The sequence below is a fragment of the Hylobates moloch genome, unplaced genomic scaffold (genome assembly GCF_009828535.3).
Source record: "Hylobates moloch isolate HMO894 unplaced genomic scaffold, HMol_V3 SCAFFOLD_4, whole genome shotgun sequence".
Taxonomy (NCBI): domain Eukaryota; kingdom Metazoa; phylum Chordata; class Mammalia; order Primates; family Hylobatidae; genus Hylobates; species Hylobates moloch.
In genome coordinates, this window is record NW_026652279.1 from 37,400,754 (window position 1) to 37,428,278 (window position 27,525).

General features: G+C 40.8%; 1 protein-coding gene across 19 annotated transcripts in view; it reads right to left on the minus strand.

The window, feature by feature from the left end:
• KALRN (kalirin RhoGEF kinase) overlaps positions 1-27,525 on the minus strand; it is a 695,573-nt gene that overhangs the window by 410,464 nt on the left and 257,584 nt on the right. For all 19 annotated transcript variants that reach the window (XM_032149952.2, XM_032149957.2, XM_032149956.2 and 16 more), the window contains exon 6: positions 22,226-22,348. In XM_032149952.2, coding sequence (XP_032005843.1) covers positions 22,226-22,348 — 123 coding nt within the window. The remainder of the gene's footprint in view (positions 1-22,225; positions 22,349-27,525) is intronic.

A 27,525-nucleotide genomic window follows, 5' to 3' on the forward strand; every position in this document is an offset into this window, starting at 1 on the left:
AAAGCAGAGGTGAACTTTACACTCCTGTGGTCACAGGTCCCCACTCTGAATTAGACACACTCTCTGTGGATTATGTGAGATAACATAAAGCATCCAGCCAGATGCCTGGCACAGAACCAATAGTGCAAAGAATGTCATATCTTTTCCCTCACTCAGTTCCAGGAGATTGGCACTAACTCCCCAAGTTAAGTGCATACCAAATCAAAGTATTAGTAAAAAGTACAACAAAAAGAAAAATCTATCAATGATTCCAACAAGAGGCAAAATAAGCGAAGTCTCATTGTCTTTCACAGAGAGCACAACACAAAGTTCCTACTATTCCCTACTATAGTTGTTAATGCTGCCCTAGCCACTTACCAGGCTATGCCCTACATGCCACAAACCCTCTGCTGCAGACACTATTCCCCTAGGAATTAAAGGTCTGGAGCCCAGAATTGTCTATAAGTTTTTCCTTGACCCAGAGAGATCAGAGGATTCAGATTCAGCCAATAAGGTGCTTTCTGAGCCATGCTCTTTCAATACAATGTCCTTCCATACCTTAAGTTGGAAAAATAGGGTCTTTATCTCTTGAGATAGTCTTTTTGGGGTGTCTCAACCACCTTGGCATGTGATAGCCACATCCAGAGCACTCAGAAGTGGGGCCATCTTGTCCTCATACAAGGAAACAGATCCTTCTCCTTATCACAAACTGTATTACAAAAGGTGACAGAAGCCTCCTCCCCATGCTGGGTGTTGGGGCTCTTCACTTTGTGGTCTATGGGCAAAGTGACTTGTCTTCAGCTCGAGAGAGGCAGAGGAAGCTCATCAAAGAGCTGTTTCATCTCTGCAAAGAACAAGTCCTGAGCACAGGGTTCTCAATTCCTTTTCAGTTAATGGGGCTACAGATTTTTAATCATTATTATGAAAATGAAAGGTGTGATCACCTGTCAGATCATCACAGGAGGCAAGGTATAACCACCACTTAGGGGACACTTTCCCTGAAGGGGCTCTGTCCTCCCGACCAGCTCTTGAGACCTTGACTCTCCAAATCCAAAAGTCAAGGGAGGGAGGCCATGCAAACAACCAGCTGAGAGCCAAGGTACTCAGCAAAATCATTCAGGTCAAATGAAAATCAAATGCTCAATCAAAAAGCTAATATAAAATATAAACAGTATTGCCTCAACTGAGAAAACATTATACATACCAAGGACGCACACCCAAATACTACCCGTTATTGAATACTTATTATTATTATTATTGAGATGGAGTCTCGCTCTGTTGCCCAGGCTGGAGTGCAGTAGCACGATCTTGGCTCATTGCAACCTCCACCTCTCGGGTTCAAGCAATTCTCCTGCCTCAGCCTCCCGAGTAGCTGGGATTACAGGCACACATCACCACACCTGGCTAGTTTTTTGTATTTTTAGTAGAGACGGGGGTTTTGCCATGTTGGCCAGGCTGGTCTCGAACTCCTGACCTCAAGTGATCCGCCTGCCTCGGCCTCCCAAACTGCTGGGATTACAGGCATGAGCCACTGCACCTGGCCTGAATACTTATTTTGTACCAGATATACATGATGGTGGGAACTTTTCTTCAGGGACTTTTTCTCATCTCCATTCTCTTATGTATAGAAAAGTCAAAAAAATAATTTTGGTATATATATTTTTTATATATATATAATTTATATATAATATAAATAATCAGGGAGAAAAGGGTTATTAAACCTATACAGAGGAGATTCTCCCTCCCCACTGAAGTTAATAATCAAAATATCAGATGTCAAAACATCTGATGGAGCTAAGGAATTTATGTTCAACCTCCTACTTTTATCAATTCACTCTTTTTATTGAGGTGCAAAGGTTGTTGTTTCTAGTTTCTTTCTTCCCCACTATAAATAACGCTAGGGGTTTATTGGTATTTTTAACTTTAATAGAGTTGGTTTTTTAAATTTCCTTTTTCTTATAGATGGAGTCTAGCTATGTTGCCGAGGCTGAACTCCAGCTCCTGGGCTCAAGCGATCCTGTCTCCTCAGCCTCCCAAACTACTGGGGTTACAGGCATTTGGCATTTTTAATTTTACTTTTAAAAATTATTTTAATATATCTTTAATACATTTAGCTGGGTTGTATTCCATCAAAGCTGAAATTATTCAAATGTCCCCATTTCTTTTGACTTCAGCAAAAAATATATATTTTTTAGTGAAGTACAATTTACATATAGTAGAATAAGCAGGTTTTAATGACCAAAACTGCTTTTCTAAGGACAAGAATATAAAACCACTTTATTTAAAGTTTTTAGAAGCCAAGTTCATGCAACAATCTCATTTTACAGTTAGAAAATTAAAAAAAGGAACCCAGCATTGCTTGTATCTACCTAATGCGTGTGATATCAGTCAAGCGACATGTTCAAAGAAAGAGGAAGAATGAGACTAGAGCCCCAGCATCTTGATTTCCTCTCTACATGGCCCCTCTGCTTATTGCTCCCTTTTTCTTGTGCCCTGCAGCTTGTATTAACTTAAGTTTTTATTTTGTCAATCTCAAAGCCATGAGGAATAGTATTTGGAGATTTTCCAATACAGTTTTCAGAGACCTTGTGAGTAACATTCAGTATCAGTAAGAAAAGGAAAGAGATCGTGTCAAAGCAATGGAAAAAGCTCAGCCTCATCTCCTTTCTCCAGCTTAATAACACCATATGTATTACTTACATCTTTGCCAGGACAAAACTCACTTTGGGTCCTAAAGCTGTTAAATCATTAGTTTATGATTAATTAGTTTAACATTACCATGTAAACCTGCTGATCCCACCTCGAAACATATGGTCACTGGGATAGTAACATCTGGAATAAGAACTGTCCATGCTTGAAACTCTACTACAATAGCTATGAGATGTGATGAGCTCTAAAGGAAAACTCCAACTTCTGCCTCCCATGAACCACAGGGTGCCCTCTAGGGGGCCAAATGGGGCAGCTGATTGATGACCATCTGATCAGGTCTGGCCAAACAGTAGGCCAAACCATGTGCAGGCCATCTGTCACTGCCGGATGGAGAGAGAAAAGGAACAGGAATAGCCCCAGTGCTCAGCAAAGATAACATTGGCTCACGAGTCCTGTCCCTCTGGCCTGGCTTGCCGTCGCAATGTTTCCTCCAGCAATTGCTTTACAAACCATTAAGCAGCCATGAAAACAAGCGCCTGGCCATATGTCCAAAGGCCACAGGAAACCCAGGAACTGGTTTTCTCTCTCTCCTTTCTCAGCTCTGAGTAAAACTCCTCGGGCAGGGTAAATGTTTTTGTATGAGGCATTGTTGCAAAATTCAAATGGTAGGGAATGATGGGTACAGCTGGAATCAGATTCAGGGACACCGAGTGAGGCAAGTGATTAGGAAAAATGCAGCTTTTCTGGGTTAGGATGTAGTAACTTTAGTCTACCTTTAAGGTTGAAATCAGAGCCTCTAAGACTTCCGGGAAATATATTTATCAGCATTTTATCCCCAACTGCCCCCCAAACCCACCCCCCGACCCCCGCCTTTTTTTGTAATAAGGCCTGGTTACTCAGAGCTTGATCTGTGACACCAGCTTCACCTAGCAGCTGGTTAGAAATACAGTATTTCAGGCTCTTCCCCAACTTTCTGAATCAGCATCTACATTTTAACAAGATTGCCCCAGGTGATAGGTATGCACATTAATGTTTGAGAACCTATTTAGTTAGGAGCTGAGGAGCTTCCCCGAACATGAACTATTTCTTCTAGCACGCCTGATCTTTACAACAATAGCTGAACATTTGCAAACATAACATCATGCCAAATGTCGTGTTTAAAATGCACAAACACATTTCACCCTTACGCCATCCCTGACAAAGTTACTATCATTATCCCCTATTTACAGATGAGGTGGTAAGGTTCTGAGAAATTTAAATAACCTGCCTAGGATCACAGTACTAAGAAGGAAGTACAGAGCTACAGTTAGCATCTACTGCCCCAGCTGTTTTACTTTGCCATAAATGCAACAGCTGGGGCACTTCCCTCTCCCTGGAGGGAAGACGATGAGAAATTTCTACTGAAGATCTAAAAATCATAGCCCAGAGAAAAAGAGCCTCTGGAGAGAGAACTCAGTAAGCGTGTTTTCATCTCTGAAGCTTTCCCATTTGGCCCTTGACATGCTCTTGGATTTTCCAGAATAGCCTAGCTCCAGAATGGGCAGGAGCTTGGTAGGTGGAATTCTCTTGCCCCCTCCTGCCTTGGAGCAATAATCTCTACCTGTAAATCCGAAGCCAGCTGCCCTAAGGAACAGGTCGTTGTCTCCACAGAACCGCGAGAAAGTTCAAGATTAAGGCAACTCTTTGCTTTCATCAATATCTTGCCTTATAGCTGGAGTCTTACATATGTCATCCTATATGTTTATTCATCCATTCATTAATTCAACCATACAAGACATTGTGCAAGCAAAGTACAAGACAGACAAAATTCCTATGTTCTCAGAGCTTACCTTTTAGTAGAAGAGTCAGACAATAAATTAATAAATATTTACTATATGTTTATTTCAGTGTTACATAAAACATGCCTGGGAAAAGGGTAGCACGTGATGGGGCTGGAGAGTGCTACATAAATAGAGTAGCCGGGGCAGGGTGACCCCTGAGCTTGGCCCTGAATGAAGTAAGAGGGTGAGCCATGTGGCTATCTGCAGGAAGAGGAGCAGCAGGGGCAAAGGCCGTGAGGCAGGAATGTCTTTGGTGGGTCAAGAAACAGCAAAAATCCCAGGATGACTGGGACAAATCAACAAGTTGTAGAGGCTGAGATGTGAAAAGTAAGTTGGGTTCAGTCTATTGGAGCCCAGTAAGCCATGGTAAGGGACTTCGGCTTTCATCATGAGGAAAGGAAGACATGAAGGTATTTTAAGCAGAGGAGTGGCAAGATGCGATGGACCTCACCTTTAGGCAGGATCACTCAGCCCATGGGTTGAGAACGGACAGCTGGGGAGCAAAGGTGGAGGCAGAGAGACCAGGTTGGAGCTACTGCAGCAGTCCAAGCAGGAGCTGATGTCAGCTTGGATCAGGGGGGAAACCATGGAGGTGGCAATAAGAGGCCAGATTCTGGATATATTTTGAGAGTAGAGCTGAAAGGATTTGCGGAAGACAGTCCTTTAGCCTTTCCTCACTTCCAGGCCTCTGGTTGTGTAAGGAACTGTGACTTCTGCTTTTTGTACTGCTCCCCTCCCATCTGCCCATCTGGTCCTGACCTCTCACACCTCTTCAGTTTCCTGACTTGCAAACATCTCACCTGTAATGTCTGTAATCAGTCTCTGTCCTTCATCTGGTACTCCTAGCTGGCTACCATGCTGTCCCCAAATAGCACTATCACTGCTTATTATCAACACTTCATATTTGTGTTCTGCTTTACAGTTCAAGACTTCTCATGTACATATCTCATCTGACATACTAGGTTTCACTGACCATTTCATGCCTTTCATTCAACTCCAGGAGACCACAAAGAAAGGCATAAGTCAGCTTTGGCTGAATTTCAGACAAATTAACTGCTTAGCAACTGCAGACCTGACGGAGAACAAGTAGTAGCCATAGATGAGTATGTGTAAGTGTGTGGGTCAACTGAGCTACAGGTCGCAGGGGGCAAACACCAAGAGGACACAGCAAATAGCCTGGGTTAAGGAACATGCTGACCAAGGACCTCAGAGAGCAGTGGACGGAAGCCAGAAAAGAAGGTCCCAGGATTGTGGGTAGAGAACCAGGAGAGAGGGAGAAAAGGAGGGAGATCTGGGGTCTGAAGGGGATAGGCAATAAAGAGAGATGGTTGAGCCAGGCAGTGCCAACCATGAGTCAGAAACCTGAGTCATCAGCCAAGCCCTGCTGGTCAGCTCATTAGAGCCTTGCAGAAGGGACCCAGGCCATGTGTTCACTAGAGCAAAACTGAGAAGGCTGCCTAAGCCAAGGAGCTTCCCTGTGCTTCCAGTTTGAATAGGAACCAATCCCCAAACATGGCTGATTAGAGATGGGGGGGCGGTAAAAGCAAATGGGACATCTGGAAAGGTTGGGATGGGGAGCAAGGAGTAGGGATTAAAACACAGGCACTCTTTCTCCCTGAAGACTCTTGAGGTTGGAGAAATATCCTCATCTTCTCCTGTAGTTTAGATACTTGACTCTCCAAACCTCATGTTGAAATGTGATCTCCAATGTTGGAGGTAGGGCCTAGCAGGACTTGTTTGGATCAGGGGGACAGATCCCTTATGAATGGCTCCTCCTCAAGGTAATGAGTGTGTTCTCACTCTATTAGTTCCCACAAAAGCTGGTTGTTAAAAGAACCTGGGCTGGGCATGGTGGCTCACATCTGTAATTCCAACACTTTGGGAGGCCAAGGTGGATCACTTGAGGCCAGGAGTTTGAGACCAACCTGGGCAACATAGTGAGACCCTGTATCTACAAAACATTAAAAAATTAGCCAGCATGGTGGCACACACCTGTAGTCCCAGCTACTTGAGAGGCTGAGGAAGATAGCTTGAGGCCTGGAGGTTGAGGCTGCAGTGAGCCATGATCCTGCCACTGCATGCCAGCCTGGGAGACAGAGCCAAACCCTGTCTTCTCTCGTGCCATGTGACCTCTACATGCTAGTGCCTTCCATCTTCCTGTATGAGTGGAAGACATCTAAGGCCCTCACCAGAAGCAGATGCTGGCACCATGCTCCTTGTATGACCTGTACAACTGTGAGCCAGACAAACCTCTTTATAAATTACCCAGACTCAGGTATCCTTTTTTAAATATATACTTTAAGTTCTAGGGTATATGAGCACAACGTGCAGGTTTGTTACATATGTATACATGTGCCACGTTGGTGTGCTGCACCCATTAACTCGTCCTTTACATTAGGTATATCTCCTAATGCTATCCCTCCCCACCTCCCCCCAGCCCACGACAGGCCCCCGTGTGTGATGTTCCCCAACCTATGTCCAAGTGTTCTCATTGTTCAATTCCCACCTATGAATGAGAACATGCGGTGTTTGGTTTTCTGTCCTTGCAATAGTTTGCTCAGAATGATGGTTTCCAGCTTCAACCATGTCCCTATAAAGGACATGAACTCATCCATTTTTATGGCTGCATAGTATTCCATGGTGTATATGTGCCACATTTTCTTAATCCAGTCTATCACTGATGGACATTTGGGTTGGTTCCAAGTCTTTGCTATGGTGAATAGTGCTGCAATAAACATACGTGTGCATGTGTCTCTATAGCAGCATGCTTTATAAAACTTTGGGTATTCTAGTTCAACCATTGTGGAAGACAGGATGGCGATTCCTCAAGGATCTAGAACTAGAAATGCCATTTGACCCAGCCATCCTATGACTCAGGTATTCTCTTATAGCAACACAAATGAACTGACACCCTCCAAGTCCACAGGCTAATTATTTGATAACTTTAGAGTTTGACCTCAGGGCTAATGTCAATTGGCTTATTTCCTTCACCCTGACCAGTAGTGATTTTCAACTTGGTTCTCAGCCTGGTACAGACTTCCTGAGTCACCACAGTACGGTTAAATCAGAATCTAGAGTGGAACCCATATGTAGTATTTTTGGCATTTTTAAAAAGCTTCCCAGGTGACTCCAGCGGGCAGTCAGAGTGCAGGACTGCTGCCTTAGAGACAAGCACTAGCTTCACCAGAGTTGAGTTCAAAGCACACCCGTCTCTCCTTTGGGTCTAGTTTAATGCTGACAATGGTGCCAAGAGCAAGGGTCATAAATGAATCCTGAGCAGATCAGAAAATAAAATCTAATGCTCCCACTGAGTCAGAAGAAAAGGGAAATTCCACCCACCAGGCTGTCTGTGGAGATACACACACTGTATCCTGTTCAACTTGATTGATAAGAACAGGTCTGGCTGGGTATACATGCAGTACTTTGCAATCACAGGTTCCCTAAAGGCCTGCCTTAGGAACCCCAGTGTTAACAGCGACCACTGGATCATATTTATTTTTGTCAGGGGGTGGGGGTTTGCTTTTTAGTGGCTTTGCTTCGTCTTTAGGATGAGAATCCCAGAAACAAAGACGTTTGGGATCAGTGGAACTTGAAAGATCATGCAGTCTGGTAGTTCCTGGATGTTAGTGTGTATCGCCTAGGAACACTGTAAGCATGTCCATCCCTGAAGAAAATCAGTGCTCTCATTCACCTTCTAACTGGTGGTTGTTCAGCTTCTGCTGGAGCCATGCCTTATTGGGCTCCCTCAAAAATAAAGGCCCTACCTTCCTAGTTCTGCATCCTTGATGCTCAAATAGTGTTCAGAGTTGGTGACAGACCCTGTGACATGCTTAACATCATAATTCATTCCACAAGTATTTATTTAGACACCTACTAATTGCCAGGCATTGTTATAGTTCCTGCAGATACAGCTGTGAATAAAACAGATAAAGCTCTGCCTTTAGGAGTTTATACTCTAATGGGCAAAATTCTCTTTGCGTTAGGTACATGAATTTGGGAATGACTAAATTTCAAGCTCCTTGAAGATAGCTTTGTATCTCGTGAATCTTGCTGTTCTCAGTGTTTAGTAAAAGACACAGACAGCAAAAGTTTGTTGAATGCACAAATGAGTGAATACCGAGTGGTAAACACAGGTCCTCCTACTTCAGCTTCCCTAATACCACCAAGGTTGGTGTCCACACTCTGTCATGGCCATTCCGTTTAATGTTTAGGAAGGTTATATCTTCAAGCAAGTAAAGACCCACTTGCAAAATACTCACTCTTCTGTTGTCTTCTTTTCTTTTTTTCAACGTACCATACAATATGTCCATTTAAAGTGTATAATTCAGGCTGGGCGCGGTGGCTCACGCCTGTAATCCCAACATTTTGGGAGGCCAAGGCAGGTGGATCATCTGAGGTCAGGAATTCAAGACCAACCTGGCCAACATGGTGAAACCCCATCTCTACTAAAAATACAAAAATTAGCCGGGTGTGGTGGTGGGCGCCTGTAATCCCAGCTACTCAGGAGGCTGAGGCATGAGAATCACTTGAACCCGGGAGGCAGAGGTTGCAGTGAGCCGAGATCACCCCACTGCACTCTGGCCTGGTCAACAAGAGTGAAATTCTGTCTAAATGAAATGAAATGAAAGGAAATAAAATAAAAAGTGCATAATTCAATGGTTTTTAGTATATTAGTATTTAGTATATAGATATGTACAACCAATATCACAATCAATTTTAGAACACTTTCATTGTCTCAAAAAGAAACTCTGTACCTATTAGATATATCTCTCTTATACCCCTTCCATTCTACTCTAAGCAACAACTAATCTACTTTCTGTTTTTAAAGGTTTGCCTATTCTGGACTTTTCAAATAAATGAAACCAAATAATAGGTGGTATTTGCTTACTAGCTTCTTTCACTTAGCAAAATGATTTCAAGGTCTGTCCATGTTGTAACACATATCAGCATGTCATTCCTTTTTATGGCCAAATAAATGTAATTCCATTATATGAAGATACTACATTTTGTCTATCCATTCATCAGTTTATGGAAACTTGGGTAGTTTCCACCTTTTGATTATTATAAATAATGTTGCTGCAAACATTTGTGTACAATGTATGGACGTTTTATGTAGACATATGTTTACATAGCTCTTAAGTATATTGAATTACTAGGTCATATGGCAACTCTTTAACTATTTGAGGAACCGTTAGACTGTATTCCAAAGTAGTTATACCATTTTACACTCCTGCAGCCATGTGTGAGCATTCTGACTTCTCCACATCTTTGCTAACATTTGTTATTATCAGAGTTTTTCTTTTTTTTTTTTTTTTTGGAGTCTTGCTCTGTTGCCTAGGCTGGAGTGCAGAGTGGTGCAATCTCAGCTAACTGCAACCTCTGCCTCCTGAGTTCAAGCGGTTCTCCTGCTTCGCCCTCCCCAGTAGCTGGGACTACAGGTGTGCACCACCATGCCCAGTTAGTTTTTTACATATTTTTAGTAAAGACCAGGTTTCGCCATGTTGGCCAGGCTGGTCTCGAACTCCTGACCTCTGGTGATCCACCTGCCTCAGCCTCCCAAAGTGCTGGGATTACAGGCATGAGCCACCGCACCTGTCCAGAGTTTTTGATTATAGCCATTCTAGTGCATTCTAATAGGCAAGAAGTAGTATCTCATTGTGGTTTTGATTTACATTCCCCTGATGACTAATTATGTCAAGCATCTTTTCATGTGCTTATGACCATTTGTATATATTATTGAAGAAATATCTATTTAAATCCTCTGCACATTTTAATTGAGTTGTCTTTTTATTATTGAGTTGTAAGAGTTCTTTATAGATTGCAGATATAACTCTCTTATCACATAAATGATTTGCAAATATTGTCTCCCATTTTGTGGTTTTTCTTTTCATTTCTTGACTGTCATTTTTGATGCACAAAATTTTTTGTTTTGATGATGTTCAACTTATCCATTTTTAATTTAGTGTAAGGTAAGGGTCCAACGTCATTCTTTTGCTTATGACTATCCAGTTGTCCCAGCACCATTTGTTGAAAAGACAATTCTTTCCCCATAAAATGATATTGGCACTCTTGTCCAAAATATGTTGACCACAGACACATGGGTTTATTTATGAACTCATAATTCTATTCCATTGATCTATATGTCTATCCTTATGCCAGTATCACATTGTCTTAATTACATTTGCTTTGTGTTAAGTTTTGAAATTGGATAGTATAAGTCTTCCAACTTTGTTCTCTTTCAACATTATTTTGGCTATTCTGCATCTCCTAAAATTCCACATGAATTTTAGAATCAGTTTGTCAATTTCTACAAAGAATCCAGTTGGGATTCTGATAGAGATATACTGGATTTATAGATCAAGGATTTGAGGAGTATTGCCATCCTAACAATATTAAGTCTTCTAATCAATGAACATGAGGTTTTTTTTCATTTATTTGTATCTTTAATTTCTTTCAATAATGCTTTATAGTTTTCAGAGTATAAGTTTTACACTTTTTCATTAAATTTATTCCCAAGCATTTTATTCTTTTTATGCCATTATAAATGGAATTGTTTTCTTATTTCCATTTTCAAATTGTTCATTTTAAGTGCATGGAAATACAATTAATTTTTGTTTATTCATTTTGTATCCTGTAACCTTGTTGAACTTATTTACTAGCTCTAATAGTTTTTTATTGAATGTTTTGGGATTTTTCATACACATGGTTGTGTCATCTGAAAATATAGTTTTCTTTCTTTCCAATTTGGATGACTCTTATTTCTTTTTCCTGAATAATTGCCCTGAACAGACCCTCCAGTATTGAATGGAAGTGGCAAGAGTGTCCTTGTCTTGTTCTTGATCTTAAGCGGGGAAGTATCCAGTATACTAGTAAGTATAACATTAGCTGTGAATTTTTGTAGACGCCCTTTTTCAGGTGGAGGAAGTCATCCTCTATTCCTAGTTTGTTAAGTGTTTTTATTATGGACAGGTGTTGGATTTTGTCAACTGCTTTCTCTGGGTCTATTGAGATGATCACATGATTTTTGTTTTTTTTTTTCCTACTGAAGTTAAACCAAGCTCACAATTCTGGGATGACTCCCACTTGGTCATGGTGTGTAATTCTTTCTATATGTTGCTGGATTTTGTTTCTTTTTGTTTGTTTTAAAGATGGGGTCTTGCTCTGTCCCCAGGCTGGAGTGCAATGACACAATTATAACTCATTGCAGCCATAAAACTCCTGGAGTCAACTAACTCTCTTGCCTCAGCCTCACAAGTAGCCGGGACTATTCGTGAGCACCACCGTGTCTGGCTAATTGGATTTGGTTCGATAGTACTTTGCTGGAAATTTTTGCATCCATATTTATAAGAGATATTGGTCTGTAGTTTTCTTGTGTGATAGATTTATCTGGTTTTGGTATCAGAGTAATACTGGCCTCTTAAGCTGGGACATGTTCCCTCATCTTTTTTTTTTTTTTTTACATAAGCTTACAAAAAATGAGTATTAATTCTTCTTTAAATGTTTGGTAGAATTCAGTGATGAAGCCATCTGGGCCTGGGCTTTTCTTTGAGAATATTTCTTTGATTACTAATTCAATCTCTTCAATTGCTATCGGTCTATTCAGATTATCTATTTCTTCTTGAATCAGTATCAGTTGTTACTATCTTTCTATGAATTTGTCCATTTCACTTATTATCTAATTTATTTGCTTGCAATTATTTATAGCATCTCTTTATAATACTTTCTATTTTCTGTAAGGTAAGTAATAATATCCCCTCTTTCACTTCTGAGTCTAGCAATTTTTTTCATTGGTTGTTCTAGCTAAAGGTTTGTAAATTTGGTTGACCTTTTCAATAAACCAGCTTTTGGTTTCATTAAATTTCTCTATTGTTTTCCTATTCTCTAATTAATTTCTACTCTAATCTTTATTATTTCCTTTCTTCTTCTTGCTTTAGGTTTTGTTTGCTCTTCTTTTTCCAGTGTTTTAAAGTGGAAGTTTAGGTTATTGAGAACTTTTTTTAGCTTTTTAAATATAGGCATTACAACTATATGTTCTCTCTAAGCACAATTTTAGCTGTATCACATAAGTTGTGGTATGATGTGTCAAAAATTTTATTCATCTAAAATTATTTTCCAATTCTCCTTTTTATTTCGTCTCTTAGCTATTGGATGTTCAGGAAGATGTTATTTAATTTCCACATATTCGTGAATTTCTGAAATTCTTTCTGTTACCGATTTCTAATTTCATTCCATTGTGATGGGGTAATTATCTGGCATTATTTCTATCCTTTTTTATTTCATGAGGTTTGTTTTTTGGCCTAGGATATGGTCTATTATGGACAACGCTTCATGCCCTGGAGAAGACTGTACAGTCTGCTATTGTTGGATGGAGTGTTCTATAGATGTCTGTTGGTTCAATTTGGCTTATAGTCTTCTATTTCTTTGTTTAGGTATTCTATTTCCTTCTGTTAATTTGTTCCATCCATTATTAAAAGGGGGTATTGAAGTCTCCAATTAATACACTTGAATTGTATATTTCTTCCTTCATTTCTGTCAGTTTTTGCTTTGTGTATTTTGGTACTTTTTTGTTAGGTGTATATGTGCTTATAGTTGTTATATCTTCCTGATAGAGTGACATTCTTCTCCTTCAAAAAGTTGCTCTTTATGTTTAGTAACTTTTTGTTACTCTTTTAAAATGCACTTAAGAATCTGTTATTAATATAGTCACTTGGCTATTCTTCTGATTGCTGTTTGCATAATACATGTTTTTCTATCCTTTTACTTTCCATCTATTTATATCTTTGAATCCAAAATGTGCCTCCTGTATACAGAAGTTAGATTGGGTCTTATATTTTTTAAAAATGTTTTTTGACAGTGTTACTAACTGGATCTTGGTTTTTAAATCCAGTCTGACAATTTCTACCTTTGACTGGATTATTGAATCCTTTCACATTTAATGTCATTATTAATAGAGTTTATGTCTGCCATGTGACTTTTTTCTATATGTTATATGTCTTTTCTATACTTCTATTACCCCTGTACTGCTTTTTTTGCGTAAGTATTTTGTAGTGTAGCATCTTGATATCTTTACTAATTGATTTTTTTCACTATATTTTGGGGGTTATTTTCCTAGCTATTTTTCTAGGGCTTACCATATACACCTTAATTTATCAGAATCAGCTTCTACTGTACCTGAATTCCAGTGAGACATAAAAATGTTACTCCTAAAGAGCTTTATTCCCTTTCCTCACATTTTGTCATATTTTATACATATTACATTTATAAATGTTACAAACCAAACATCAGATTGTTATAAGTATCACTTTCTGTAATTTTATGTCTTTTATAGAAGCTGAGACATAAAAGGAGGATTACTATATGTTTATAGCTTCTTTCATATTAGTCTTATTTATCATTTCTGAATCACTGTATTTGTTCCCGTGGATTCAAGTTATCATCTGGAGTAGTTTCCATAGCCTAATACAAATTTGCTCCTACCAACCTCCTTTGTGCTATCACTGGAAAACATATTACATTTTTATGTTATAGGCCCAACAATACATTATGTACATATTATTTTATATGATTGCTTTTGAAATCAATTAAGAGAAAAAAGGAGAAGAAGTGTGTGTTTATGCTGTCTTTTATAGTCACATAATCACCTTTATCAGTGCTCTTTGTCTTTTGGTGTAGATTCAGATTACCATCAAGGGTCACCTGCTTTTAGCCTGAAGAACTTCCTTTATTATTTCTTATAAGGTGCATCTGCTAGAAACAGATTTTCTCGGTTTTTGTTTATCTCAGAATAGTTTTATTTCACCTTGATTTTTGAATGATAGTTTTTTTGGATATAGTATTCCTGGTTAACAGTTTTTTCCTTTGAGCACTTTTTAATATGTTGTCCTACTTCCTTTGGACCGCCATTGTTTCTGATGAGAAATCATCTTTTAATCTTATTGAGGTTCCCTTGTAACAGAGAAGTCATTTTTCTCTTGCTATTTTTAAGATTTTCCTTGTCTTTGGCTTTCAGTATTTTGCCATAATGTGTCTGCTTGTGGATCTTGTTGAATTTATCCAACTTGGAGTTTCTTGAGCATCCTGGCCATAAATATTTTAAATTAATTTTGAAAGATTTCAGCCACTATTTCATCTAATAATTTAACAATTTTTTCTGTTTCTTCCTCTCTCTCCTCTCCTTATGGTACTGCCATTACGCATAGCAGTTGGTGCACTTAATGGTGTCTCGTGTTTTTCTGAAGCTTTGTACATTTGTCCTTATTCTTTTTTCTCTCTGTTCTTCATATTGCATAATTTCTATTAGTTTATCTTCAGGATTGTTAATTCTGTCTTTTCTTGCCAGTTCAAATCTACATTGAGCCTCTCTAAAAAATTTTTGTCTCAGTTATTGTATTTTTCAGCTCCATATTTCCTTTAAAAAAAAAAGCCTCTCAGCCTGAGCAACATGGCAAAATCCCATATCTACAAAAAATAGAAAAATTAGCTAGGCATGGTGGCATGCACCTGCCGTTCCAGCTACTCAGGTGGCTGAGGTGGGAGGACTGCTTGAGCCTGGGAGGTTGAGGCTGCAGTGAGCCATGATTGTCCCACTGCACTTCAGCCTGGGTGATAGAGCAAGACCCTATTTCAAAATAAATAATAATAATAATGTCTTTACTGATATTCTGTGTTTGATGGGAACATTGTAATTACGCTTTCGTTTAATTCTTCAACGATGGTTTGTTTTTTGAACATATCTATAACAGCAACTTTAAAGTCTTTGTAAAATCTGACATCTGGTTGCTCTCACAGGTGATTTCTATTGACTGTTTTTATTTTTTTCTAGTGCATATTTTTAATCCTTTTTTTTCCTGGTCATACTTTCCAGTTTCTTTGCATGTATCATAATTTTTTTTGTTGAAAATTGGACACTTTAGGTCATATAGTAGTAACTCTGGGTACTGGTCTCCTACTTCTTTTGGAGCTTGTTGTTGTTATTTGCTTATTTGTTTAGTGACTGACTGGATTCTTGAAATCTATTCCCACTCCCCCACAGCTCTACAGTAAGAAGCCTCTATTGTTGCTCCCGGGGGAGTACAGCATTGGAGAGGCTCACAGGCATCCTGCAATGACAGTGGCTTTGGCAGCACTCTGATTTTCTTTCCCTGACCACACCCAGCTGGTACCAGATCTTGTACCAGGTCTGATTTTTCCTTGGTGCTGTCAATGGAATTTAATTCCATTAATTGCAAGGTGATTGCTCTATTGTTTTCAACAAGGTACTGGGGCATAAGTTGTTCCACAGACACATGCAATTAAATTTGGGTCTCTTTGAAGAGATAGTTCCTGAAGTCAATGCTTGAAATTTGTTCTGGCCCCAGAAGATCTCTTTCCCTGATTCTCTCTGGCAAACTAACCTGCCTGAAATGCAGCCTATGTCGCCAATGAATCTACCAATCTTCTAATTTGCTTTCACCAGAACCTCCCTAAGAGCATTTTTGGAAGTGGCTTAAATTTTTCCATCCTCTGTTGCACATGAAGTCAGTTCCTTTGGGGAAAGATTTAGAGTTCTTTTTTTACAGTTTGTTTCTGCCCCAAGCAAAATCTCTGAGCTGCAGCTCTGGAGCTGGGGTTGGGGACGATGGTGTGCTTTCCTGAATGACACCCCCATTTTAGGAGATGAATGCTCAGTGGAGTGAGATGAATAGCCTCAGGTCTTCTTGGCTTATCTCTCCCAACATGGAAATTCTGCCTAAGGGTGATTGGAGCCCTGGCACACATTGCACAGCCACTGTTCTAAGAATGAGGGCTGGGTAGAAGGGAGTCTCCATCTCTGGGGGGCATTCACCCAGAACTTGGCTTCAGCAACAGGTAGTTTGGGGCAGGATAAGAAATGTCCCACCTGGGAAGATACTCCTTCAACTGGGAACCAGGGTGGAGGGTAAAGGAACCCCGTGTTCTTGGTTGAAGCTTTCTGGAGTGGAGTTTCAAATTTACTGAGTTGGGAGGGGAAAAGAAGAGAGTGGGTCTTGGTTCAAATACCACAGGCTCACTGTTCTTATTGAATTTTAGTGTATGTTCTTGAATAATGTTTTTCATTTGCTGTATGCATTTTGGACCATTTCTGAGACTTTAAATGCTTGTTTTAAAATTTTTCACTAGTTTCAATGGATAACAGGTTTGCAAAGTTCTTCACACTGTCATGCTGGAAGTGAACTGTTCTTCAGAACGTAAAATGTTTTCTTTTAGAAAATGATTATTTAATACATATAGCTCTTCATAGAAAAACAGTTTTCTGATTTAACGTGCATATAAATCACTTGGGGAACTTATTTACAATCCTGGGGTCCTACTCCCAGAGATTATTATTTTCCAGAGCTAGGGTGGTAATCAAAAAGAAATCTGCATGTTTAGCAAGCTCCCTATGTGATTCTTTGAGAAAAAATTATACTAAAAAGACTAATGCTTACTAGATAAGATTGAATTCTTCTTCATTTTTTTTAAAACAAGTTCTATGTCTACTAAGGGGCTTTGCAGCTATGGCAGTGTCAAACACTGGCTACTTAAACATTACAATAGTGTGTGTGTGTGTGTGTGTGTGTTTACATCAACATCTAGAAATTCTGACATTCTAAAAAGTGCTGCCTGTTTGGAGATGGGAAGTGCCAAAGAATCATGGCTTAGGGCTGCCAAGAATCAAAGATGACAGAGGGCTTGGGGCAAGGTTTCTCAGATTAGGGTTGGGAGATTAGAGTTGGGAGACCACCTGCCTGCCTCAGAATCTTGATTTTTCTTGTACCAGATCTGATTTTTCCTTGGTGCTGTCATTTGTAACCTTCCCTCAAAACAAAGAGAGAACACACTGTAGTTTTTTTTCTGCAACTGGTCTGATTTGCACACCATCAAGTGGCAATATGTGCCTTTGGCGAGCAAATTAATGGGATTAAAACAGCTATCAAGCATGCTGCAGCAGAAAGGATTCCTCCCGCCCAGCTGCACATTGTTATCACTACTGTGAATCCTCACAGTCATAATAGAAAATGAATATCATTTCATATTTTAAAACTCTAGACAGAAGCCATTAGCAATTTATTTTTCCCAAAGAACCAGCTAATTAAAATTGTAAATAAGATTGTGTTATGTTTGCATGTACTCCTGCGAGTCTCGTGAAGAACCAGAACATAGATGGTTAGATGACTGTTCTGTGCATATTACCACTCAACTTCACTTCCATCTGCCCATACTCCCATCAGAGTAGAAGGCCACAATCAGGGGAAGGAAAATTTATGCAAAAGCCTTCCACAACAGAAGGCAGAATTAAAAAAGAGGAAGGCCCCAGAGAGCTCAGGAAAGCTGGTTGTCTGAGGCACTGTAAGAAGCAACAGAATATTTTCCTATGGGGTTTAGTAGGTGGGTTGTTGTTATTATTATTATTAATTGAAGATCAAAAGAACTGGGTTTCCCAGTGGGAAATTCAAAAACACATGTTACGACAAAAAATCTAAAGATCAACCAATTTTAACTTTTTTTCATTTATGTACCATATTTAGTAGGATATCACTCCCACACTCTTGGTATGTTAATAATTGATGGCCTCTCCTGGCACCAATTCATAGATAAAATTTAGAAAATTTCTGATTTTTCTTCTGTGATTTAATGATATGCAATTATTTCTTTTTATTACAGACTGAATTGCAGAGCCCTAAAATTTATATGTTGAAGTTCTAACCTCCAAGTACCATTAAAAAGTGACTGCATGTGAAGATAGGGTGTTTAAATAGGTAATTAAGTTAAAATGAGGCCATTAGGGTGGGATCTAATCCAGTCTGAGTGGTATCTTTATATAAAAAGAGGAGGTTAAGACATACAGAGAGATACCAGGGGTGTGTGCTCACAGAGAAAAGGCCATGTGGCAGCACAGTGAGAATGTAGCCATCTGCTAGCCAAGAAGAGAGGCCTAAAGAGAAACTAAACCTGCCATCACCTTGATCTTGAACTTTTAGATTCCAGAACTGTGAGTAAACAAATTTCTGTTGTTCAAGCCACCCAGTCATTGTCATGACATTGTTATGGCAGCCCTAGCAAATTAATACTCTCAGTAATGGTCACCTTTGCTGGAATTGGGTCTTCAACCAATGTATAAACACTTGACATGTGAAAATAAAACAGAACAGGTAAGTTATTAGTTGATCATTTTCATCGACAAAATGATATACCTAGGACTTCTTTAAATTATAAGTTCTTTGGTACATTATAGAGTTACTTCAATTCACAGGCCATTAATTTCCATCAATGAATGAACAATCAACATTAAGTCAACGCAGATTGTTGATTGAAAAATGTACCTGACCTGACCAGCCCCCATCTAAATTGGGCCCTTTTCTTAAACTCTGTCATAACATCCCTTACTCTTCCAACATAAGACTTATCATTCGTAATTATATATTTATTTGTGAGATTATATACTTAACATCTATCTCTCCGCTGCACTCTCCATGAGACATAATCATCTCTGTCTTGTTCACCACTATATGCTCAGTATCCAATACAATGTCTGATCTTTAATTATTTGTTAAATGAGTGAATAAAGAAGTGATAAGGTTCTTAGAACCTTAAGTTGGGGAGGTTGATTGACAGGTTTTAGAATTCCCCTGAATCTCCAGAAACTGTCTTTAAAAATGTGTTTATGCACACATTTCTCTGAAGAGAGGATTCACAACCTTCATTTGATTTCAAAGGGATCTGTGAACTACCTGAAACATAAGGAACCGTTGGCCTATTTCCGTGTGGTAAAATAAGATTCAATACCAAAAGACTTACCTGCAGCCTAAAACAAAGTATGCTATATTTACATTTACATGAATGGATGTGTGGGTATATGTATATGTGTGTGTATAATTTCCAAGAACAGAAACGCTGCAGTGAATCTACAGAACAATCCACATTCCCACTTCCCCTGAATAACTGATCATTCCTGTAGTCACTGAGTTCGAGCAGTAGCCACTTGCATACATGTGTTTCTTGGCAGCAACATCCATCACCCAGGCCAGAGAAAAGGAAGCTGTAATTCCCTCCTTTCACCTGCTTGGGATGCTGACATCCCTCTGCAGCAAGTTTCTTTTAATAACAAACCTTAAACCTCCCATTTAACAAAGGCACCAGGCCATGTTTATCAAGCACAGACGCACAGGCAATTTGATCCAAAAACCCTGGGATTTCCCTTCCCTTACTCTGAAGCCAGAGAGGAGATCCACCCTAATCAGGCCAAGGAGGCCTCTGAGTGCTGTGTGCATTCACAGTGAGGGAGGCTACAAGATGGGCTGGGACACACTAATTGGCTGTTGTATACTAAATCTCTTCTCTTCTCTCTCCCAGTTCCAGAAGATACTTCCCTTCAGTAAATTTCCTCCCTTATTTTTGTCCTAAAAAATGGAGACTTCAACAGTAAATCTGTCCGAAGAAAGGTTTTTGATGTGCTGTTAACTCTCAGTTATCCACACTAGCAGAGAAGAGCAGTTGTACTGATAATTCAAAACCAAAGGCTCTTTTGATTTAACTTTGCAGTTCACTGTTTCTAGGGGCTTGGTGGTGGATTTACCTCCCTAATTATGGTTGTCTTTGTTTCTTATTAAAATGAGTTTGTCTGCCTTAGGGCTAGGCGGTTGGATGACATGAAAATTCTGGCACAGAATTTGTAAAACTCACCAGGGAAAATCCACAAGGCACACAAATAATCAGACTTGACTAGATTTGAGTTCGCCTTCTTAATCACCTGTTACCAATTGCTTTGCTGCTCTACACTAAAGGGAGACAGAAATGAGAAATATCTACAGGAGACCAGTGGGAAGAGAATGAGTCTTTACACTTAGATGAAGACACAAGACTGTGTTGTGGCCAAGACTGATAACACAACCAGTGTTGATGATTTCCCTGCCTGGTCTCACAACCTTCATTTCTGCAGCCAGAGTGAACTTTCTATGCAAGTCTCATGATGTTCACCTCTACCTAACATCCTTCAGTGTGCTAGTCATTAGAGCTGTTCACAACCATCCTGCTCTCTCCTTCCCAGCACGTGATAGGACTGCACAATGTCCCCAGCCACTTCAAATTGAACGCGGTTCTGTGATTGGTGTTGGCCAATGGAATGTTAGCAAATGTGTCACTTCTAGTTGGAGGGTTTCAGAGCCAGCGTGTGTCCAGCACATGTCCTTGGGTACATGCTTTGTCTGGCAAGACTGGCAGCATCTGAGCTGGCAGATCTGAGCTTGTGGCTATACCATCAGCCCAGGTCTCCCTGGGTGGCTATGATAAGCAGAGCTCCTACAAGCTACGGATGGGTGTGTGGTAGGAACAATAAACAAATCTCTGTTGTTTTCAACCACTGAGATTTTAAGGTTCTTAGTTAACTCAGCATATCTCTATCACTGCACATATCAAGCTGCACCATGATTATCTAGTTTTCTTTCTCTAGCTAGACAGTGAACAACTTGAGGCCAGAATTATTTAATTAAAAGTAATGGCAAAAGCGCAATTACTTTTGCACCAACCTAAAATATTTCTTCTCCAGTGTGTTAACTCTAGTGCATAGCATATTTAAAAGAGCCTGGTAGAAAATGAAATTCTCTTCCTTCTTGGTCTCTGTGATTCACCTTGTTTCTGTTTTTCTAACACTTGCCCCACTCCCAACGTCACCAGCTACAATGATAAGCTGTCTTTGTTTTTCAGATATATGAGGAATGGTGGAGCTATTCTTCTGGACCAATAATTCAAGTAGAAAGAGCTGGTGGAGGAGACAGGCATTCTTAGGCTGCAGGAGTTTGAAATATAATGGCTTCAAGGAGCAGACACAATTTTGAAATAAAATCTTGGGGTAGCCACGCAAGAAAACAAAAGTATATCCCGAAGTGTTAGGTTTATGAGGGATAAGAGTGGTCATCTGGAGTGAACTCCTCCATCCTTATTATTATCATAACACGAGCATTTACTGATGACTTACTATGTGCCAGGCACTGTTCTCGTTGTTTTACAGTTAACACATTAAATCCTTACAACAACCTTATATGGTAGCTATTATTATTTCCATTTTATACATAAGGAAACTGAAGCATAGAGAGGTAAAGTAAGTTCCATCTGGCCACACAGTAGCAAACATCCCTCTCTGAGTGTTCAGCATCTGCCTGAACACTGCTCATCATGGAGAGCTCACTGTCTCCCACTGCATCCCACCCCACCTCCTGCTCCAAGCCACATCCTGCCTCCCCCTCAAACTGCCATCCCCTGAACATTTCTGCCTTCTAAACAAACATAAAGCAATTCTACCCTTTTCTCTTTAAGGCAGCCCTTTAAATACTCAAAGGCAAAAATCACATGTCCCTTAGGGTTTCTCTTTCCCAGTCTAAACAGCCCTGGGTCACTCAACCATTTCCAATGTGCCACAGCTTGAGGCCCCTCACCATCCCAGATCAGTGACTCACACAAGCTGGGGACCAAAAAACGTTGGCTAAGTCAGTGAAGTGGAACTGGTGGAACTCGCCCTTCTAGACTTGAGCTGAGCCAATGCCTCCTACAACCCGGGGCACATTCTTTCACTGTGTAAAGCAGGATCTGGAGGCATAATCTGCTGCAGGAACAGCTGGCTGGCCACATGCCCTGCACTCATCCCCATTCCAACAAATGGAACACCAAAGGGTCCACATGTTCACAGTTCTTCCTCGGGTGGAAAGTCTGTTTCTGTCCCTCCTCCCCCTTCTCCCCACTCTCCCACTCCCAGAGGCAGTGCTGAGAACAGCCCCTCAGCTCACCATGGAGTTCATGGCAAAGTGATTGTGTTGCGTCTGGAGGTCAAGGGCATACTGGTAGCTGACTCCAATCTCCGTGTGGCTCTGGAGGAATAACTCCTTGTTGTGGCTTATCCAGTCGAACATCTAGAGAGGACAAGAAGGCACAGCATAATCAGAATGGTCATGGGTCGAATAGGGCAAAACTTTCAGAGCTAGTGGAAGGGGAAAAAGCTCTCCTGCTGGTGCTCAGTGAGAACCAGTTATTGTTCTGAGTCTCAGGGTCTTAATGGGGTGGGCCACAGCCTGAGTTCTCAGGAGAGCCCTCACTTTTAGCTTAAGAACCCACCAGCAGCCACTGTGTTGCATTACAGAGCCTAAGGGAAAAAGAGAAAATGAGTGAGATAATTGGGAGATGGGAGAGGAAGCTGTTTACCATTCCCAGCATGCTTGCTTTAGGGACAGGTGCTGAGGAGACAAGCTGGGAGGCTTAATGCATCTCCTGCTGCACTAGTAGAAGAGAGAAATCTTTGAAGGAAGCAACAGGGCCATCCTTACTCTCCCCTGCCCCCCTTATACACTGCCCAGCCACACACAATGTTGAATTGATTCTGAAGTGAATCAGCTTTTCTCATAACTCTACAGCCTCACAATTCCAGGTTTTCTGCTATAACCCATTGGGAAGCAGAAGATGAGGGTTTTAAGCATAGTATAAGTACCGACTGGTGCTAGCACAGTGGGCATTAAGCCATCTTCCTCCTCCTAGCTCCATACCCTGGTTTTCACTTAGGTATCGAGCCCTCTTCCAAGAAGCTCACATACTTCAATGCGAGCTGACCAGAACCCCTGGCTCTTTGGGACACCAGACCTAAGCCGACCAGTGCATGACATTTCCCAACCAATGGGATTGTCTCAGATATAAGAATGTGATCCAATTTAGTACAATAAGACATGAGGGAAGTTTGCTAGAAACTTCTAGGAAAACAGAATCCTAGTTATTTAGTTATGGCTTCTCTTCTTCCAGTATTGTTGTATGTGGCTCTGACCTCAAATTGCTGCAGCCATTCTTCTGGCAGCCTGAGGGTGAAGCCAATAGGTAGAGAAAGAGTGGAGCCAAGACAACTGCAGGAAGCAGGCAGAGCCCTGGCTGAGCATTGTCTGGTTTCCACTTTGTCTCTGGACTTCCTTGGACCTGAGCCAATAAATCCTCTTTATTATTAAAGCCAGTTTAAGTTGGACTTTCTGTAATATTCTGTCCAGAGCAGAAAATTCTACTATTTTCTCTTTAAGGCAGCCCTTTAAATATTTGAAGGTAGCCATCACATGTCCCTTACAGTTTCTCTTCCCCAGGAGGATGTGGACTGGAAGGGAAGAGAAAATGGTTAGGAGGCTGCTACAGAAATCCTGATGAGGGTCAGGACCTGGAAACTCAACCATTTCCAATGTGCCACAGCTCGAGGCTCCTCATCATCTCAGCTCAGTGACTCACACATGCTGGGGACCAAAAAACAATGGCTAAGTCAGCAAAAGCCAGGAAAGGTGTGAAAGAGTACATTTGGAGAAGAGAACTGCACTACTTAAGCCTCACACTCCATTTGGGATGGACTAAAGGCCACAGCCCAGTTGCAGAGTGAAGCAGGAAGCAGCTGAGAACAGAAGCAGGCTAAGAAGTGGCCATGACTGCACCAGCTTTCCAGAGCCAGAACTGCAGCCTTATCCAATTATGTTCCTTTAACAGAAGAGTGAATTGACTACTTCAATTACATTCAACCAATATTTATGGGACACCTGCTATGTGCCAGGGACCTCTGGAGGTGACATGAGGCAAAAATGACTAAAATATGGTTCTTGAGTATTAGTGGCTTAAAGGCTAATGTGGAAAGTTGACATGGACTCAGATACAACTTTATTATAATCTGGTACACAATGTGATTAAAATTACAACTCAAAAAACATCTACTGATAAGATAGAGGTGAATATTGGCTGTTGAGGGAGCACAGAAGAGGCCACCTCATCTATCCTTGAGGAGTGAGATGGGGAAGAGCAGAGAAGGCTTCTCAGAGGAGGTGACACCTGAGTCGAGCCTTGATTCAGATAGGAATCAGCCAGGTGAAGGCCAGTGGGATGCATGCTCAGGCAAAGCGACAGAACTGGGACAGCCCACTGCGTCCCAGGACAATGAAGGGTCCTCAGCTGTGTTTCTGGAGCCTGACATCAAGGAGGAGGTGTGGCTGGGGAGGTAGGTGGGACAGACTGACCACAAAGAGCCTTGCACACAGGCTTCAGGGAATCTGGACCACACATTGTCAGCTGCCAGGTGCTGATGGAAAGTTTTAAGCTGGGTAGTGAAGTGTGAAGTGAGCTTGATGGCAGTGAGGGATGTGGACTGGAAGGGAAGAGAAAACGGCTAGAAGGCTGCTACTGAAATCCTGACGAGGGTGAGGACCTGGAGTCCTGGATTATGGGAGTGGCTGTAGAGTCTGAGAAATTGGCAGATTTGAGAGCTACTGGGAGCAGGACTGGGGACTTGGCTGTTTAGAAAGGAGAAGGTGGGGAAGAGCTAGAGAGAATAGCCAGGCTTCTGGCATGGCACTCTGAGTCCTGGTAATAAAAAGTACCACCACAGATGCTGCCTAAAGAAGAAGGTAAGAAGCTTGGGTGGGAAATAATATGTTCTGTTTTAGATGTGCTGAGTTTGGGAGGCCTATGAGAGTTTCAAGGGGAGGTATCCAGTAGGCAGTTAGATTTGTGTCTAAAGGTCAGGAGAGAGACATCAGGGCTGTAACAACTCACACTTAAGTATAAAAACATCACCTTCCAAAGGCAAACGTGCATGATTTGGAGATTATTCTCCCTTTTGAATTACACTTCCATCTACTTACACCAACAGTAAAGAAAGGACGAAAGGACCATTCTTTACTTCTGAGTGTCAGAGGATTTATTTCAGGCTGGGGCTCCTGTAGAGGTTGGGTCGGTATTTGTGCTGTGTGCACTATCCTGGGTCCTCCAGCCTCAGCTACCCTCACATCACAGGCATTTGTTCAGGGCTTTTATTTTTTCTTCTTTAATTATTATTAAGGACAAGAAGGAAAAGAAGACAGGAATTTAGAGGACTCTCATTCTGTAATTTTTATCTTTAAAATTCTGCCTCCCAGCCCTATTTTAAAATAATTACTCATTTCTTTATTGACAAAAGAATCTATAAAGTTAATGAAAGTCTGAAATGCCTGAAGTCCTTAGAACTTGTGATGAAAAGCACTCACTCCATACACTTTCTTGGATGTTTCAGTGGCCGATTAGTGACCTTCCCTGTATGTTATGTTAAATGGTGACTTAGATATGCAAATAAGCAGATGAGTTATGTGCTGGCACCAGAATGATTAGATTGCTCGGCACCAGATCCCTCAACTACAGAGTAGGGAAAGCCGAACACAGGCCAATTAGGGTGGAAAGCAATATAAAAATGAGTTAAAGACAGGTGAGAGTTGAGAGTGCCGAAGGAACTGTGCACCTTGCTGAATCAGCTTCTTATAAAATGAGGTCTGTGCCCATGCCATCCCAACTGATTTTGCCTTCTACATTTGGAGCATACAAGCTTGTCACTGGGGTCTGGCACATTCTGGAAAAGTTTAGCTTTCACTGGAGGTGGTGCTCCAAAGAGGTGACACACATCTCAGTAGAGAGAAAAAGACCTGCTCTGGGGATTAGATGTTCTCATGTGATGTCAGGAATCAAGGTTTCCTAAGGGACAATCACAAGTCTTCTCTGGACCTAAACTTGCTGCCTACTTGCATATAATCCTCACCCTTGCAAGGCTGGCTGTCTGCAAGGGTCATAGTCATCTCTGTTGCATTCAGTGGAACTGGCGGCAGAGGCAGAATGTGTGCATGCATGAATGCATGCATGTACATGTATATATACAGTCAAGTGAAATGAAGACTATGCTGGTTCCAGGCCCAGCTCTGTCACTAACTCCACATGAGACTGTGGAAAAGTCACTTCATTTCTGATCTTCTCCTCATTTGAAGAGGTAGTAGTTTGCAGAATGGAGGTAAGCATCCTGGTTTATAATAGGCACAATTTGGAAATGTATAGAATGCATTTTTTCCACCCAAAATAAAAAATAATTTTGTTGATTCTCCTGGATCAGAAGATATATTCATTGCTACAACTTACATTTCTATCTTTTTGAATAAAATAATGTCAGTGAGAAAAATGGCATTGTTTTATAGCCAGAGAAGCTTCTGGGCTTGGTGGTGTGTGCCTGTAATCCCAGCTACTTGGGAGGCTGAGGCAGGAGAATCACCTGAACCCGGGAGGCAGAGGTTGCAGTGAGCCGAGATCGTGCCACTGCACTCTAGCCCAGGCAACAGTGCAAGACTCCATCTCAAAAGAAAAAAAAAAAAAAAAAAAGAAGAGAAGCTTCTTAGTCTCAGCCCTGACAATTGTGTGATGCTTTAGAGTTCAAAATGTCCACTCACCCTTCATCATTACATTGCATCCATAAAACAATCCCACAAGGTGCTATCATCAGGCCCACTTCACAGGCAGGAAAAGGTTCAGGGAAGTAAAGTCCAGGGTGTAGATTTAATTCATTCTACCCAAGGCTACATTCACTGAGTGCCCATTGCATGCTTTGGGGACCCTGCCCTGCCTCCTACTCATATGGCTGTAAGACTTTCTCTGCTTGAGCTCCCCAGGGCAGTTATCCCTAAAAGTTAGCTGAAAGGGCATTGTTGGTACTCCATCTGGGGTAAGGTGCTATTCCTCAGTGGGAACATTTCCCTGCCAATATCTAGCCTGCTCTTCCTTCTCTGCCTCCTCTTTCTTCTCCTCTTCCTCCACTGCCTGCCCCACCAAGATGGAGTGCCAGGTGTCTGGGGATGGCTGATTCAAATAGCTCTAGTTCTCTCAATACTCACTGAATGAATGAATGAATACTATGAGTTGGTCATAGGTTATTCGGTTGCTAGTCTCCAGATAAGTGGACTCTTTCTAAGCTCCCTTCCAGCTAGGACATTTTAAACTAAAAATATCTCCAAAGTGCCTTCAAACTTGTCTTTGTTTTTCGAGAAGCCACAAATGGTGAGTTCAACAAAGTGTAATATAACAAAAAAAATTCTACAAAGAGGAAAGTTCATGTCTAAATAATGAAATTGTATCTCTTTGAAATCAACATAGTTTAGTCTCATTAAGAAGATAGATGTTACATGTAAGTCATTTGGGTTTTTTTTTTTTCCTTTTCTTTTGGGGTTTTGTTTTTAACCAAGCTAAGTAATTTTTTTTTTCTGCTGGCTAAAATCCAGTGAAAATATACAAATCT